We start from the raw sequence: 17,886 nt of genomic DNA, 5'->3' as shown, positions 1-17,886 counted from the left end.
AAATGCATTCAATGACCACATTCTCCAAAATCCATGAACTCTTTTCTCATTCATACTCCACCACCTGCAAAACTATATACAGTCGGAAGTTTACATACACCTTAGCCAAATACATGTAAACTCAGTTTTTCACAATTCCTGAAATTTAATCTCAGTAAAAATTCCCTGTCTTAGGTCAGTTAGGATCACCACTTTATTTTAAGAATGTGAAATGTCAGTGTTAGAGCCGATGTGGACATATTTGTATAAAAGACAGAACATACAGAGCTCCATGTACATTTGTGTAAATATATTAAATATTACAGTTTTTCTCCATTGGTTTGGCTCATTTCTTGAAACAGAAATTACATTCTCAAAACTCTAAGATCATTTGGCAAAACAGCCTTACAGTTCAGCACAACACTATAGCTCACTTGCAAAAGCTCATATCTCTCCTAAAACTGTTCACTCATGCTTCAGAACTAAATTCCTTTCCCATATAAAGAGTCAGTGCCAGGAAAATGGCAAAGATCCTTCTCAATTGCTTTGGCTCATTTCTTGAAACAGACCGGACGTTCTCAACACTCTTGGTGCTTTAACCAAAACTAAATGTCCTTCTCATTTAAACAGTCAGTGCCCCCAAAATGCTTCGTCCCTTTGGCATTGTGTAAGCACTGCAAGTCAAAATGTTTAGATGTTTTGTCACTATGGCAGAGGACCATTGAAATATCCCTCATGTCCACCTTTCAGTCTTAGCCCAGTCCTTCATTGACAATGGTTACTGTACTGTTTTTTGTCCAGCTAACAGAATACAATTGTGTATAAAACTGAAAAAAATAAATAGGATTTTAGGGTAAGAGTAGCCTCCAAGGTTTGACATCACACATTGCACTCATACTGCCAAGGAAATTGTAACCATTATCATTCACACACATAAAGTAACTTCCATACATCAGAGTAAAAAGAAAATGTATACAGCATAATATACTGTAATATAAACACACAAACAAAAAACAATGAAAATGATATGCAGCCTACAGTGCTGTAAATAAAGCTGGAGTTTCACAACTAACAGTTCTTCACTGGTCGCTGTCCTCACCCTCCCTCTCCTGGCCACCATCCTCACCCTCCTGGCCATCCACACGCTGCTGTCTGTCTGGCCACAGATTCTCGTCCACATCACAGCGTATATTCTCCCTTGCGATGCAACGAGGGAAGAAACGGCGTGCATGTCGCAACCATCCCCTACACTGATCTCTTGTAATATCCTCACACGCAGCATCCATTGCATGGAGCAGGGACCTCTGATCTTGAGCCCGATGCTCATACACAGAAATACTCCTCAATAGGATTGAGGAAAGGAGAGTAAGGTGGTAGGAACACCATGACCATCCTTGGATGAGTAGTGAACCAGGCCCTGATGAGCGGGCCACGGTGGAAATTCACATTGTCCCATACAATGACATATTGTGGTAGGTGAGGCCCTACGAGACCTCTCTCATTTTCAGGGATCAAATCAAAATGAAGGCGGTCCAAGAAGATGAGGAGCTTCTGTGTATTGTATGGGCCAAGACTGGGTGGCCCGGTGGCCAATAATATTACGGCCACGTCTTCGGCCCTTGGCCAGGTTGAAGCCAGCTTCATCCACAAGCACGAGGATGTGATGGGTCTCGTTTCCTTCCAATGCCATTATTCTCTACAATAGCGTAAAAAAAGAAAACATCAAATCAGTCATACAGAAGAGTCATACACTACAGTTACAGACAATTACATAGGAATGTTCTATGTTCTCCACAAGTTCAATATGCTACTGGCCACTACTCCAGTGGTTCCAAACCTGGGGTACATGTACCCCTATGCAGAGGTCCTACAGGGGGTATTTGACAGAAAGGGGAGGGGGGAAATCGTCAATGACTAGACTTACTGAAATGTTACAGTAAAACCCACAGTATTAGATAGATTTACATGGGAGGCACTAATTGCAGCTCTTTGACCCCTTTTCTTATTGTATGTTATATTCTTCAAAATAAGGATTATAATGATAATTGCATCATACAGTAAGCTGCAGTTTTTAGGCGAAATGTTGAAGTCAGATAAATCAAATACTTCCATACCTGGATTACCTGGATACACAAATCAGGTAAAGTGGGTACTGAAGCCAAAAAAGTTTGGGAACCACTGCTTAATTGTAAAAAGGTTATAATAATGGACAACCAGTAACTGACTTACATGTACATACTGGTACCGCAGCTCTTTCACTCTATCAGAGTTCCTCTCAAATGGTACCCTGTAAATTTGCTTCATTGTCATCTGATGCTTCTTCAATATCTGGTCTATTGTGGAGTTGCTTATAGAGTTGACATTTTGGAATATGGCATTGTCTTGTAGGATTGCAGCGCGGATCTGTCTCAATGTGATGGCATTATTTGCCATCACCATGTTACAGATCTCTTGTTCTTGTTGTTCATTGAGAAGTTTTCCTCTGCCACCCGTGCAAGGTTGTCGTCCAATCCTAGATATAGAAGTCAAAGGACAACACTCCATTCGTAATGTATACCTTATGTATTCCTTACAGAATGAGTTACCTATGTAATTGTATTGTTGTTTTACTTACAGTAACTTTACCACAATTCTAATGCATCACTGCACAGTGACTGGAATACTACTGTAAACTGTATCATCAATACTGTAGGCCTATCACACACACACACACACACACACACACACACACACACACACACACACACACACACACACACACACACACACACACACACACACACACACACACACACACACACACACACACACACACTAAATGAATAGGTAAATGTGTAAATAAATATATTTCTTGCTCTATGCACAGTGTCCTGTCCTATACAACATATAATTCCATCATTGACTGACTACATACCTGTTTTCCCAGTGAAAGGTTTGGATGATGGAGGAGACTGTTGAGCGAGGCACATTAGGCTGCACTCGGCGACCTGCCTCCGCCATTGTGAGGCCATGTTTGATGACATGGTCTATAATTGTGGCCCGAATTTCATCCGGGACAGCATGGTGTCTTCGTGCTCCTCGGCCTCTTCCCCCTATTCCACCACCACGCACCCTTACTCCTCCTCCTCCTCCTCTTCTTCTTCCTCGAGCAGGCAGTTGCCCTTGTTCATTTACTTGGCCAGGTGCCTCCATGTTCAGAAATTGTACTGGTCCTGCATGGTCAAGCTCTTTACATACACGTTTGGCAGCATTCACAGTCATGGACAGCACCTGTCAGGTAACTAAACATACTGTTTGATTGGTCATCTGAGATGTGTGAAACTCCTCCTTCGTTAGTCAAGTTCTAGTTTCACCTGACTGTCAATTGCTGTAATACATTTATCAAATGTTCCAAGGGATTCATATATGGTATTCATGGTATTATGTTCTTGACTAATTTTGACAATTGAACAGACTATTGTGCATGTGATGACTTATACAATGAAATGACGCTGACACGTTTTGGAGCGAACAACCATTAGACTGAGAATCAACAATGAGTTTAGATCGATAAGATCTATTCACTTGGAAATTGTACTAAATGTAGGCTACATGTACTTAATCATTTGCAAAGATGTACTGAGACATTGAGACATGTACTTAGACATTTGCAATTTGATGAAATGAATGAGAAATTCAATTCTGTTGTGAACAATTGCCAATTGGTTTGGAGGTTTGTCCATGTAGTTTTGAGAATGTAATTTCTGTTTCAAGAAATGAGCCAAACCAATGGAGAAAAACTGTAATGTATATGATGAAATATTAGGTACGTACCTTCATGATTTATATTGACCTGATTGAGATGTATTCATTTGTTGTTAGCGTAACTGAGTTTTTGGGCCTTCGGGGGGAGGAGTCCTTGCTTGACGCAGGAGCGGTATAGTTTTTTGACCATACAGACATACAAACAGGTCATATTATGTATTTTTCATATAAAGTAATCTATGCTTTAAGTTGATTGGAGAATCATTTTTTTGTTAGATATAAGAAGAATAAACATTTTTATTGCATCATATCCCTGGATCTCATTGAATGTTTGGCCGTTTGGAAACCTTGAGTGTGGACTGTACGCATACAAAACAACCCCGCTTCAGGCTTAGGGAGTCGCTATGGTAAAGAGGAAAGGAAGCCACTACAGTCAGAATAATAGTAGAGAGAATTATTTATTTCAGCTTTTCTTTCTTTCATCACATTTCCAGTGGGTCGGAAGTTTACATACACTCAATTAGTATTTGATAGCATTGCCTTTAAATTGTTTAACTTAGGTCAAACTTTTCAGGTAGCCTTCCACAAGCATCCCACAATAAGTTGGGTGAATTTTGGCCCATTCCTCCTGACAGAGCTGGTGTAACTGAGTTAGGTTTGTAGGCCTCCTTGCTCACACATGCATTTTCAGCTCTGCCCACAAATGTTCTATAGGATTGAGGTCAGGGCTTTGTGATGGCCACTCCAAAACCTTGACTTTGTGTCCTTAAGCCATTTGCCACAACTTTGGAAGTATCCTTGGGGTCATTGTCCATTTGGAAGACCCATTTGCGACCAAGCTTTAACTTCCTGACTGATGTCTTGAGATGTTGCTTCAATATAGCCACATAATTTTCCTTTCTCATGATGCCATCTATTTTGTGAAGTGCACCAGTCCCTCCTGCAGCAAAGCACCCCCACAACATGATGCTGCCTCCCCCGTGCTTCATGGTTGGGATGGTGTTCTTCGGCTTGCAAGTCTCCCCCTTTTCCTCCAAACATAACGATGGTCATTATGGCCAAACAGTTCCATTTTTGTGTCATCAGACCAGAGGACAATTCTCCAAAAAGTACAATCTTTGTCCCCATGTGCAGTTGCAAACCGTAGTCTGGCTTTTTTATGGTGGTTTTGGAGCAGTAGCGTCTTCCTTGCTGAGCGGCCTTTCAGGTTACATCGATATAGGACTCGTTTTACTGTGGATATAGATACTTTTGAACCTGTTTCCTCCAGCATCTTCATAAGGTCCTTTGCTGTTGATCTGGGATTGATTTGCACTTTTCGCACCAAAGTACGTTCATCTCTAGGAGACGCGTCTCCTTCCTGAGCGGTATGACGCCTGTGTGGTCCCATGGTGTTTATACGTGCGTACTATTGTTTGTACAGATGAACGTGGTACCTTCAGGCGTTTGGAAATTGCTCCCAAGGATGAACCAGACTTGTGGAGGTCTACAATTTTTTTCTGAGGTCTTGGGTGATTTCTTTTGATTTTCCCATGATGTCAAACAAAGAGGCACTGAGTTTGAAGGTAGGCCTTGAAATACATCCACAGGTACACCTCCAATTGACTCAAATGATATCAGTTAGCCTATGAGAAGCTTCTAAAGCCATGACATATATTTCTGGAATTTTCCAAGCTGTTTAAAGGCACAGTTAACTTAGTGTATGTAAACGTCTGATCCACTAGAATTGTGATACAGTGAATTATAAGTGAAATAATCTGTCTGTAAACAATTGTTGGAAAAATTACTAGATGTCACAACCGACTTGCCAAAACTATAGTTTGTTAACAAGAAATTTGAGGAGTGGTTGAAAAACGAGTTTTAATGACTCCAACCTAAGTGTATGTGAACTTCCGACTTCAACTGTATACTAAGCAAAAAAAGAAACGTCCTCTCACTGTCAACTGCGTTTATTTTCAGCAAACTTAACATGTGTAAATATTTGTATGAACATAGCAAGATTCAACAACTAAGACATAAACTGAACAAGTTCTACAGACATGTGACTAACAGAAATGTAATAATGTGTCCCTGAACAAAGGGGGGTCAAAATCAAAAGTAAGTCAGTATCTGGTGTGGCCACCAGCTGCATTAAGTACTGCAGTGCATCTCCTCCTCATGGACTGCACCAGATTTGCCAGTTCTTGCTGTGAGATGTTACAACACTCTTCCACCAAGGCTCCTGCAAGTTCCCGGACATTTCTGGTGGGAATGGCCCTAGCCCTCACACTCCGATCCAACAGGTCCCAGACGAGCTCAATGGGATTGAGATCCGGGCTCTTCGCTGGCCATGGCAGAACACTGACATTCCTGTCTTGCAGGAAATCATGCACAGAACGAGCAGTATGGCTGGGGGCATTGTCATGCTGGAGGGTCATGTCAGGATGAGCCTGCAGGAAGGGTACCACAAGAGGGAGAAGGATGTTTTCCCTGTAACGCACAGCGTTGAGATTGCCTGCAATGACAACAAGCTCAGTCCGATGATTCTGTGACACACCGCCCCAGACCATGACGGACCCTCCACCTCCAAATCGCTCCCGCTCCAGAGTACAGGCCTCGATGTAACGCTCATTCCTTCGACGATAAACACGAATCCGACCATCACCCCTGGTGAGACAAAACCGCGACTCATCAGTGAAGAGCTCTTTTTATCAGTCCTGTCTGGTCCAGCGACAGTGGGTTTGCCCATATGCGACATTGTTGCCGGTGATGTCTGGTGAGGACCTGCCTTATAACAGGCCTACAAGCCCTGAGTCCAGCCTCTCTCAGCCTATTGCGGATAGTCTGAGCACTGATGGAGGGATTGTGCATTCCTGGTGTAACTCGGGCAGTTGTTGTTGCTATCCTGCACCTGTCGCGCAGGTGTGATGTTCGGATGTACCGATCCTGTGCAGGTGTTGTTACACCTGGTCTGCCACTGCGAGGACAATCAGCTGTCCGTCCTGTCTCCCTGTAGCGCTGTCTTAGGCGTCTCACAGTACGGACATTGCAATTTATTGCCCTGGCCACATCTGCAGTCCTCATACCTCCTTGCAGCATGCCGAAGGCACGTTAACACAGATGAGCAGGGACGCTGGGCATCTTTCTTTTGGTGTTTTTCAGAGTCAGTAGAAAGTTTTCATAACTGTGACCTTAATTGCCTACCGTCTGTAAGCTGTTAGTGTCTTAACAACCGTTCCACAGGTGCATGTTCATTCATTGTTTATGGTTCATTGAACAAGCATGGGAAACAGTGTTTAAACCCTTTACAATGAAGATCTGTGAAGTTATTTGGATTTTTACGAATTATCTTTGAAAGACAGGGTCCTGAAAAAGGGATGTTTCTTTGTTTGCTGAGTTTATTTGCAGCACCTGTTTTCAAATGCTAACACACTGTTTCCAAAACTGTTAAAAACACATTCAAAACAGAACGATAGCAAATGTTGTGCATTTCTCCAGTAACTAGATTGAAACATATAGAAAATCTCAGCAGAATATTTAATAATTCCAAAAACAGCTGATTGCAATTTCAGCTGAAAGCCTTCCCAAGTGTCCTGTTTTTAATCTCGATACCAAACAAAAGACGACGGCTTCGGGATGATTTAGTTTGGAAACATGGACCAAGGAAGACAGGTTGGTGGGGAAAGAAGAGTGGCAGGGTGAGGGAGAATGTGTGGAGGACAAAAGAGAGGAAGACCAAGAGCGGTGGTCTCTGACGAGATAAGGGCCACAATTACTGACCATGTTGTAAACCATGGTCTCTCTTTGAGAGAGGCCGGTTTAAGGGTGCAGCCAAATCTGCAGCATTCAACAGTTGCATCAATAGTATGAATTTTCCGGCAAAACAACAGGTGAGATGTGCATCCTTCAATAATAATTGAACTACATACTACATTACAATACAGTATGTTCACATTTTTACATGTACTGACATTTTGAAATATATTGTTTTGTGTTTTTCAGTAGGATCCAAAGGTTGCCTCCCACAGGAGGGAGAGGCAGAACGTTATCAGATGCTGTCACGTGTGCTCCCTCTCCGGCCTCTAGGTCACCAGGCTGCTCGTTAGGGCGCACACCTGTCACCAGCGGTACGTGCATAATGACACTCACCTGGACTCCATCACCTCCTTGATTACCTGCCCTTTATATGTCACTCCCTTTGGTTTATTCCCCAGTCGTCATTGTTGCTGTTTCATGTCGGTGCGCTGTTTGTGTTTCTTGGTTTGTTCATTTATTTATTAAATGTATTCTCTCCCTGAACCTGCTTCTCGACTCAGCATACATCGTTACAGAGGCGCAGGAAATTGCCATTGTTGACATGGTAATTGGCAACAATGCAAAAAAACTGCGGCAAATTCAGGACAGAGTGATGGTAGAGGAGCTAACATCACAACGTGTCCAGCACTGTCCAATGATGGGTTGCTGTTACACAAACTACTCATTGGCCCCTACAATACAGAAGCTCTTTTCTGGATGACCTGCGTAATCGACTTGTGCCAGCAGAGGAGAGAGGGGCAGGAAACTCCCCTACCTTCATTGATGTGTGGGATAATGTGGCATTCCACCACTTTGCTGCAGTCACAGACTGGTTTGCTGCACATCCCAGGATGTCAGTACGATTCCTGCCTCCATACTCCCCCCTTCCTAAACCCCAAAGAGGAGTTTTTCTCTGCGAAGAGGTGGAAGGTTTATGACCACCATCCACATGACCAGATGTCCTTACTGGATGCCATGAATGCGGGGTGTGGAGACACTTCTCCTGAAGATTGTCAGGGTTGGACTAGACATTCCAGAAGATACTTTCCAAGATGCATTACCAGAGAAGACAAGATGTGATGTTGATGAGAACTTGCAGGAGAACTAGAACCCTCACAGTACTATACAGTATGAGTGATTATACTATACATGTTTTTTGTTGTAATTATTATTGCAGACCTGGAATTTCAGGAATTTGTTTTTTGTTTCAACGTTACATTTTTCACATGTAAATTACTATATGCAAAGATACAGAAAAAAATAAAGGCTATTGAAGCAAATTGCTGCATTTGATTCATTCTTGTTACGTATACTGTAGTACAGTCAATAAAGTGAAAAGGTGTCATTCTTAGTCTATAATGAAATACTGATTTATGTGAAAATTTCAAAGAGAAGTTCATTTATGTAATGCTCCCTGTTAGTGTTTTTTAGGTCAGTGTGTTATGAGTGCCAATGCCTGCTTTCTGAGTGAGAATTGTTGCCAGTGTTATGGTCGAACAAGCTTATTTTGAATGAAGTGTTTTGGTGGTTTGAGTGAGTTTTGGAGGTGAGATTAACTGTTTGGCCAAGATGCATGTTGGTAATGTAGACTGTGTGAAGAGTTTTGAAAAAGTGGCTTCAGTATTGACTGATACTTGTTAGCGATTGAGAAAAAAACAAAAAAACAATGCGTAGTTTTATGGAAACTGACAAACAATATGCCATGTTCAGATCATGAAAGTTTCAGGATGAGATCCATTGGCAACAATTACCGTGGAACATGAACCAATTGGACTACATTATCTATGGATGTAATATTTCATCATTCTTTATCAGACACTTTCTATTGTCCCATGTTTTAAGATTTCACATTACTGTACACTCACTGGCCACTTTATTAGGTACAACTATCTAGTACTGGGTAGGACCCCCTTTTGCCTCCACAACAACCTGAATTATTCACGGTGCTGTACGTTAAGAGATGCCCTTCTGCACACCACTGTTTTAAATGGCTGTTATTTGAGCATTTGTGGCCTTTCTGTTAGCTTGAATGAGTCTGGACATTTTCCTCTGACCTCTCTCATTAACAAGGGGTTCTTGCCCACGGAAGTGCCACTCACTGAATGTGTTTTGTTTATCGCACCATTCTCTGTAAACTCTAGAGACTGTAGTGCGTAAAAATCCCAGGAGGGCAGCTGTTTCTGAGATGCTGGAACCACGTGTGGCACCAACAATCATACCACGGTCAAAGTTGCTTAGATTATGCATCTTCCCCATTCTAATGTTTGGTCGAACAACAACTAAAGCTCTCTACTCTACATACGGAGTTGCAGGCAGCCACATGATTCCCTGTTCGAAGGAGCAGGCTATTTGCGTTAACTTGTTTGGGATAGGGGGCGGTATTTTGACATCCGGATGAAAAGCGTGCCCAAAGTAAACTGCCTGCTACTCAGGCCCAGAAGCTAGGATATGCATGTAATTTGGATAGAATGTCTGTGAGTATAACAGAACTTATTTGGCAGGCGAAACTCCGAGGACAAACCATTCAGGATTTTTTTTTTGTTCACTGTTTTCAATTGCTTTTCTATGGTAAACTAGATTTATGAGGGACCTGGTTGCAGTTCCTATGGCTTCCACTAGATGTCAACAGTCAAGCCAAGTGGACTCTTTTTTTTTTTTTTTGGGGCCACTTTTGATTTTATCCGCTATTGAACACAGTATATTCCGTGTTAAATTTTATCGATTATTTACGTTTTAGGATACCTAAGGATGGATTAGGAAACTTGTTTAAAATGTTTGGGCAAAGTTTACAGGTAACTTATTAGATCATTTGTAGTCATGTTGGGCGAGTTGGAACTGGTGTTTTTCTGAATCAAACGCGTCAAATAAATGGACATTTTGGGGATATAAAAAAGGAGTTTATCAAACAAAAGGACCATTTGTGATCTGTTTCTGGGACATATTGGAGTGCCAACAGAAGAAGATCTTCAAACGTAAAGCATGAATTATATCGTTATTTCTGACTTTTGTGTCGCCACCTGCCTGGTTGAAAATGATTGTTATGCATTTGTATGGTGGGGTGCTGTCCTCAGATAATCGCATGGTTTGCTTTCGCCGTAAAGCCTTTTAGAAATCTGACATGGCTGGATTAACAAGAAGTTAAGCTTTATTTTGGCTAGGTGGGATGGTAGCGTCCCACCTGACCAACATCCAGTGAAAGTGCAGGGTGGCAAATTCAAACTACAGAATTGTAAATATAAAAAATTCTTGAAAATACACATGCATATTTACAATTATGTAGTTTGAATTTGGCGCCCTGCACTTTCACTGGATGTTGGTCAGGTGGGACGCTACCGTCCCACCTAGCCTAGTTAACATGCAGGTGTACCTAATAAAGTGGCCGGTGAGTATTTATGCTGGCTCTTGTAAATGCTTTTCCAATAAAAATGAATCAACCAAACCCCAGAAGATCAACCGTGGCCTCAATCATCAGAACTTTCCGCAATGATAACCTGTAAGTCTTCAGCATGCACTAAACATTAGGCTACTCTCAATTGTCAAATGACTGTATACTGCATGCCAATGTGTACTACAGAGTAGGTGATGTGACTAAATGAATTCTTACTGTAATTTTCCCTACAGAGACTAATTTTCCCTGCAGAGACTAGGCCAAATAGGGGAGGCAGTGGCAAAATTCTGACTGACCAACAAGAGTGGGCTGTGGTCAATTTGGTTCGGGACAGAAATTATATTTGCCTTACAGAAATTTGGCAGCACATCTTGGACAATGACGACATGTTCAACAATGTGGAAGCCATAAGTTTACCGACTATTGCACGCGTGCTGAAAAAGCACCAGGTGTCTCTAAAACAGCTATACCGTGTGCCTTTTGAAAGAAATGCAGACAGTCAAGCAACTGAGGACTGAGTATCTTCAGGTATGTTCAGTTTCAAGATGCCTGTTGTGAAAAATTCCCCAAAAGTTCTACATCATTGTAATCAGTAATTCTCTATCCAAAATGTATTTTTAGAGGGTGATGGAGCTGGATGCTGACGAAAACCATCACAAATTCCTCTTTTTTGGATGAGGCAGGCTTCAACCTGGCCAAGACAAGGAGGAGAGGTCGGAATTTCATTGGCCAGTGGGCAACCATCCAAGTACCTGGACAACGTGGGGCCAACATCACCATGTGTGCAGCTATATCAGAAGATGGTGTGGTGGGACAGACCTCATATTGGATGATATAATGCAGCTCTCCTTGTAACCTTCCTTGATGAGCAACATCAGTTCTGTAGAGCTGATGGCGTGACCAATGTCATTGTGTGGGATAATGTCAGGTTCCACCATGCTCAAATGGTGCATGCATGGTTTCAGGCCCATCCACAATTTACCACCCTGTACTTACTCTATACTCTCCTTTCCTTAACCCAATTGAGGAATTTTTCTCCACATGGAGGTGAAAGGTATATGATAGGTGCCCTCACGAACAAGCCACCCTTCTCCAGGCCATGGATGACGCATGCAATTACATCAAGGCAGACCAGTGTCAGGCCTGGATTCGCCATGCCTGAAGATTCTTCCCAAAATGTTTGGCTAATGAAAACATCCATTGTGATGTGGATGAAAACCTCTGGCCAAATCCACAAGACAGGGTTGATGGAAATATACATATTCTATGTTTTACTGTAGTTTTTTTTATTTTTTGCTTTGATTCAAAGAAACCTATGTTGTAACGTCCGTCGTTGAAGGTAGACCAAGGTGCAGCGTGTGTTGGGTTCATCATATTTTATTTAACGGTGAACCAGCAAAAACCAAAACAAGAAACAACGAACGAAAAGTTTTACAGGCTACTCACAGCAATACAAAAACAAGATCCCACAAACACAGGTGGAAAAAAGGCTGCCTAAGTATGGGTTTTAATCAGAGACAACGATAGACAGCTGCCTCTTTTTAGGAACCATACTCGGCCCAACACAAAGAAATACAAAACATAGAATGCCCACCCCACACCCTGACCTAACCACATAGAGAAACAAACCCTCTCTCTCAGGTCAGGGCGTGACATATGTTGTGATTTTACTGTATGTCATCAATACATTTCAGATTTTGTTCAATGTGTCTGTAGTATTCTCTCTACTAGTCCTTTTACAGTGATGTATTTACGTGTAGTACCATAATGAAACATGTATCACATATTTTGTACTACATTATTTAATGATTGTATGAACAACTACACAGTTAAACTATCGGTATCTTCTGTGTGGGTGATCTAAATGAATGTTCCAATGGTATTTCATGATAAGTGAGTTATTTGAACCAATGATTCTGCAAGTGCAAGGTTTCTTTAAAGATATAAATGCACAATGCAATGTTTAGAACATTGGATAGCCTGTGTTACAAGTGATGACCATTGCGAGTTTTGTGTCTAGAAAAATGACCACAAGGTTCTGAAATCAGTGCCAAAGTGATTGTAAAAAAACTGTAACAGCCCAGTCAAGCCATTCCCTCTGCCTCCAACATCCCACACCCTGCTGTTTGTCCCCAGGTTAGCAGCAAAGCCTTCTTTCAGCTCCTGCCAACAGATAGGCCTGCTGGCTGGAGCTGGTATAACCTATCCTTTAGCCAGCTATTAGCAGCCAAATAAACACATGTCGACCTTCGACCAGCCATTGATGCTCTCCTTCACCAAGGCTTTATGTAAAGACAATACCAGCCTTGCTCTAAAATTAAACTTTTTTGGGAGCATGAATCAGCGATTCAGTTATTTGCTGTGACGGGAACTGAGCGTCTCATAGTGCCAGCTGGCTCTGGTTTCAGCACGGGAGTAGAATCCTACAGACTGGTACAAACCCCTATTAACAGACCGATTAGTTTAATGGTTAACAGAAAGCCATGCACCCGCTTTGAAGTAAACGGTATAGAATGGCATGGTGTCCTCAGCTTTTCTCTGTTACTCCCAGCCAACATAAATGGGTAGGGTCAAAGGCCTCATTTCCAAATGGCTAAGAGCACCATTGTTACAGTAAATGTTTCCACATCTTCATCTCTTTGTTGGTCTCACAAATCAAACAGCCCAAGTATCACTTGTGTATCACTATCAGAGAACATGGTTCAGTCTTAATGAGGCCCTTGTAGGATCCAAGTTACGGTTTTCTGTAATTGTTTACAGAAAAGGCTCTTATAGATGCATTCCTTGGCTCCATTAGGAAATAGAATTCCCATTGATTAGATCCTTTATGATTTGATTGTTTACGCAATTTGTGGTTATAGGATACCTTTAAATTGAGGGAGTTGTGTTATGGTTCATGGCAATGATGGCATGGAGTTAAGGAAGCTACTGGGCCTACAGTAGAGATTAGTTCAGTCCTGAGACATACTGTAGACAGGTCGGCCTCAACACAAGGCAACTAAGGTGAAATTCTATTGGAGAATTTGTGCTTCAGGAGAAGCTAGACAGATCTATCAAAATACATAGTGTAACGCCCTGGCCATTGAGAGGTTTTTGTTCTCTATTTTGGTTAGGCCAGGGTGTGACCAGGGTGGGCATTCCATGTCCTTTTTTCTATGTTTTATATTTCTTTGTTTTGGCCGGGTATGGTTCTCAATCAGGGACAGCTGTATATCGTTGTCTCTGATTGGGAGCCATACTTAGGCAGCCTGTTTTCCTTTGGGTTTTGTGGGTGGTTAATTTCTGTTTAGTGTTGCTTACCTGACAGAACTGTTTGGCTGTCGTTTTTTTGTTTCTTTGTTTATGTGTTCTCAGTACAATAAATACATGATGAGCACTCAACACGCTGTGCCTTGGTCTACTCCCTTCGACGGCCGTTACAGAACCACCCACCAAAAGAAGACCAAGCAGCGTGGATCGGAGCACCGGGGAGAAGGATGGACATGGAAGTCGGAACGTCGATTCTAGGAGGACAAGTTAAGGGAGCTACAGGAACCTGAGAGGCAGCCCCAAAAAAAGTTTTGGGGGGGCACACGGGGAGTTGGGGTAAGTCAGGTTGGAGACCTGAGCCAACTCCCCGTGCTTATTATGGGGAGCGACGGATCAAACAGGCACCCTGTTATGCTGAGTTACGCACTGTGTCACCAGTGCGCAGCTATAGCCCGGTGCGGTCGATACGGGCTCCTCAGCGTTGCCGTGCTAGAGTTGGCACTCAGCCAGGGAGAAGTGCGCCGGCACAGCACATCTGGCCACCAGTGTGACTCCTAGGTCCAGCCTACCCTGTGCCTGCTCTACGCACGGCAGCCATCATTCCCCAGCACAGCCCAGTTCGCCCTGTGCCAGCGCTCCGCCCATGCCGGGCTATAGTGACCATCCAGCCAGGACGGTGTGTGCCAGCCCTGAGCTTCAGATCTCCGGTACGCCTCCATAGCCCAGTACGTCCTGTTCCTGCTCCTCGCACTAGCCCTGAGGTGCGTGTTACCAGTCTGGCACCTCCAAAGCCAGTCCCACGCATCAGGCCTCCAGTGCGCCTGTCCAGCCCAGTACGTCCTGTTCCTGCTCCTCGCACTAGCCCTGTGGTGCGTGTTACTAGTCTGGCGCCTCCAAAGCCAGTCCCATGCATCAGGCCTCCAGTGCGCCTGCCCAGTCCAGTACGTCCTGTTCCTGCTCCTCGCACTAGCCCTGAGGTGTGTGTTACCAGTCTGGCACCTCCAAAGCCAGTCCCACGCATCAGGCCTCCAGTGCGCATTCCCTGTCCGGAGCCGCCAGAGTTGCCCGCCTGTCCGGAGCCGCCAGAGTCGCCCGCCTGTCCGGAGCCGCCAGAGTCGCCCACCTGTCCGGAGCCGCCAGAGTCGCCCGCCTGTCCGGAGCCGCCAGAGTTGCCCGCCTGTCCGGAGCCGCCAGAGTCGCCCGCCTGTCCGGGGCCCGCTGCGAAGGTCCCCAGTCCGGGGTCGGCGGCGAGGGTCCCCACTCCAGAGGCACCACCTAAGTGGGTCAAGGTAGAGCGGGGTCCACGTCCCGCACCAGAGCCGCCACCGTAAGGAAGGCCCACCCGGACCCTCCCCTTTAGAGTCAGGTTTTGTGGCCGAAGTCCGCACCTTTGGGGGGGGTACTGTCACGCCCTGGCCATAGAGAGGTTTTTGTTCTCTATTTTGGTTAGGCCAGGGTGTGACTAGGGTGGGCATTCTATGTCCTTTTTTCTATGTTTTGTATTTCTTTGTTTTGGCCGGGTATGGTTCTCAATCAGGGACAGCTGTATATCGTTGTCTCTGATTGGGAGCCATACTTAGGCAGCCTGTTTTCCTTTGGGTTTTGTGGGTGGTTAATTTCTGTTTAGTGTTGCTTACCTGACAGAACTGTTTGGCTGTCGTTTTTTTGTTTCTTTGTTTATGTGTTCTCAGTACAATAAATACATGATGAGCACTCAACACGCTGTGCCTTGGTCTACTCCCTTCGACGGCCGTTACACATAGCACTCTGTGGTCTCAGTATCAACAATTCAAAGGGCAAAGCACTAAAGGAAACATCTTTCCACTAGTGTCTGAATGATGGTACAAACATATTTGGAGTCCAACCCTTCTGTCTCTCTGTGGACTGGCACCCGTAGATGTGAATCAACAATTGAATGTATGTGACACTCCTCTCTCTATTTGACCCCAGTCTCTACCTGAAGGTTAAAAGTGTGACTTTGGCATGAGGTCGTCACGGCGGAGCGCGGCTAAACTAATGAAAACACATCTCAGCAGCAGCTGTCCAAACAGTAGCTACCATCTCCAGGCTCTCCTTATCCACTGGCCCTCCTTTGACAAAGACTCAGGCCATACCAAGACCAACATGTGGGAACCACCAAATGATGTCCGGTTATTTAGCCATCAGTACAATAAATCACTACTTTTTGGGTCAATTTACTTTTCCCCCTCTCTGTCCCTCATTCCCTCTCTGAGTTAGTCTTTCTGGTTGTCAGAACAGTTCAGCCCAACCCTGAACCCTAATAGACTTGGCCAAGGATAACTATAACAGCCCAAACACCTCCCAACAGAACCCAAACAGTCAGACATACAGTACTTCAGACACTACCAAATAGCCATATCAGTGATATACTACCCAATACAGGCCAAAACAACTAAAGACAGCCCAACATTGGCAAACACTGTTCAACATATCCCACCACTGCAACACAAAAAGTGGGATGGCTGTATCTAATGTGAATGTATCAATTCAACACAGTTTTCATATATTAACCTTGACCACCCAGGCAGGTTCCACCTCATTTTCATACTCCACTAATAACATCAGTCCTTCTGCTGGGAGTTTATCTCAAGGGAAGGAAAGTGCAGGAAGGTTGTCGTTTTTCCTGGCATTGCTGTGTAATTGTTCCCAAATGGGATTGGGAATGTCACAGGCCACAGGAAACTCCTTCTCGCCTTGTCCGAGGAGCCTGCAGGTTTTTCCAACGGCAACAGTCCATGAACCAGATATCTTTCTTACTTGCATGAACTGCATCATCTGCCTCTCTGTAAAATGTGTCAGAAGAAGAATGTCTAGTACACTGACTACAGTATGATCACCGTGGTTCTCTATTGATGGTAAACAGTGAACGTTTTATCATGGCCTATTGTTCCTTCCTGGTGAAGCTACAGTATTGATGGAGACTCAATCTAAACATCCCTCCCCATTATGTAAATATAAAAATACTTCATCTCTCCCTCACTCTCAGACTGCAGAGCTCACTGAAGTAGAACAGGGGCCTCTTCTTCTCTCATAGAAACAGACATGGTCTGACGGTGGACGGCTCCCTCTCCCAGTCTCCCTGTCTCAGTAAAGAGGTTCTCTCAAGAGAGATAGAGAGAGAGAAACCGCTCAATCTGCATAACACTGTTGTTCTGACAGAGTAATCTGCCTCGGCTCGTAACTCAAGTTGACACGTTGACTCCGGGAAATATGATCATCAACACTGTGTCATAATAATCAGAGATGATGAGTGGGTTAATTACTCTCTCTGTGTGTGTGTGTGTGTGTGTGTGTGTGTGTGTGTGTGTGTGTGTGTGTGTGTGTGTGTGTGTGTGTGTGTGTGTGTGTGTGTGTGTGTGTGTGTGTGTGTGTGTGTACGTGTGTTTTTGTGTGAAGAAAGAGAGAGGGTGAGACTATTAAAGACAGGACATCATTACCTTGATGTTTCCCAGGAGTTTCTTGAGCTCCTGAACCTCCCCCTCGTTGCTGGGAGTTATCCTGAAGACTTGATCACTGAACAAGCAGAGGGAAGGAGTTAAGTAACATTTATGCATTTCTTTTCTATTTGCTGAAGGGAGGACTGGCCATTGTACATTATTACTAGTATACTGTATAACTACAACAGAGTTTTCTTATTTCTTATTTTTTATAAAAGACTGTAAAAACACCTGCAAATCCGCTCCAATTTATTTACATTTTGGAAATCTATTCCAAACTATTCCCACGCATAA

General features: G+C 43.7%; 1 protein-coding gene across 1 annotated transcript in view; it reads right to left on the bottom strand.

Annotated features, from left to right (window-relative positions):
* LOC106590408 (carboxypeptidase A6) overlaps nt 1-17,886 on the bottom strand; it is a 57,003-nt gene that overhangs the window by 15,352 nt on the left and 23,765 nt on the right. Inside the window, exon 2 of the mRNA XM_014181399.2 lies at nt 17,593-17,668. Coding sequence (XP_014036874.1) covers nt 17,593-17,668 — 76 coding nt within the window. The remainder of the gene's footprint in view (nt 1-17,592; nt 17,669-17,886) is intronic.

This window comes from Salmo salar, chromosome ssa29, assembly GCF_905237065.1.
Source record: "Salmo salar chromosome ssa29, Ssal_v3.1, whole genome shotgun sequence".
Taxonomy (NCBI): domain Eukaryota; kingdom Metazoa; phylum Chordata; class Actinopteri; order Salmoniformes; family Salmonidae; genus Salmo; species Salmo salar.
This window is presented reverse-complemented; position numbering and strand designations above follow the sequence as displayed.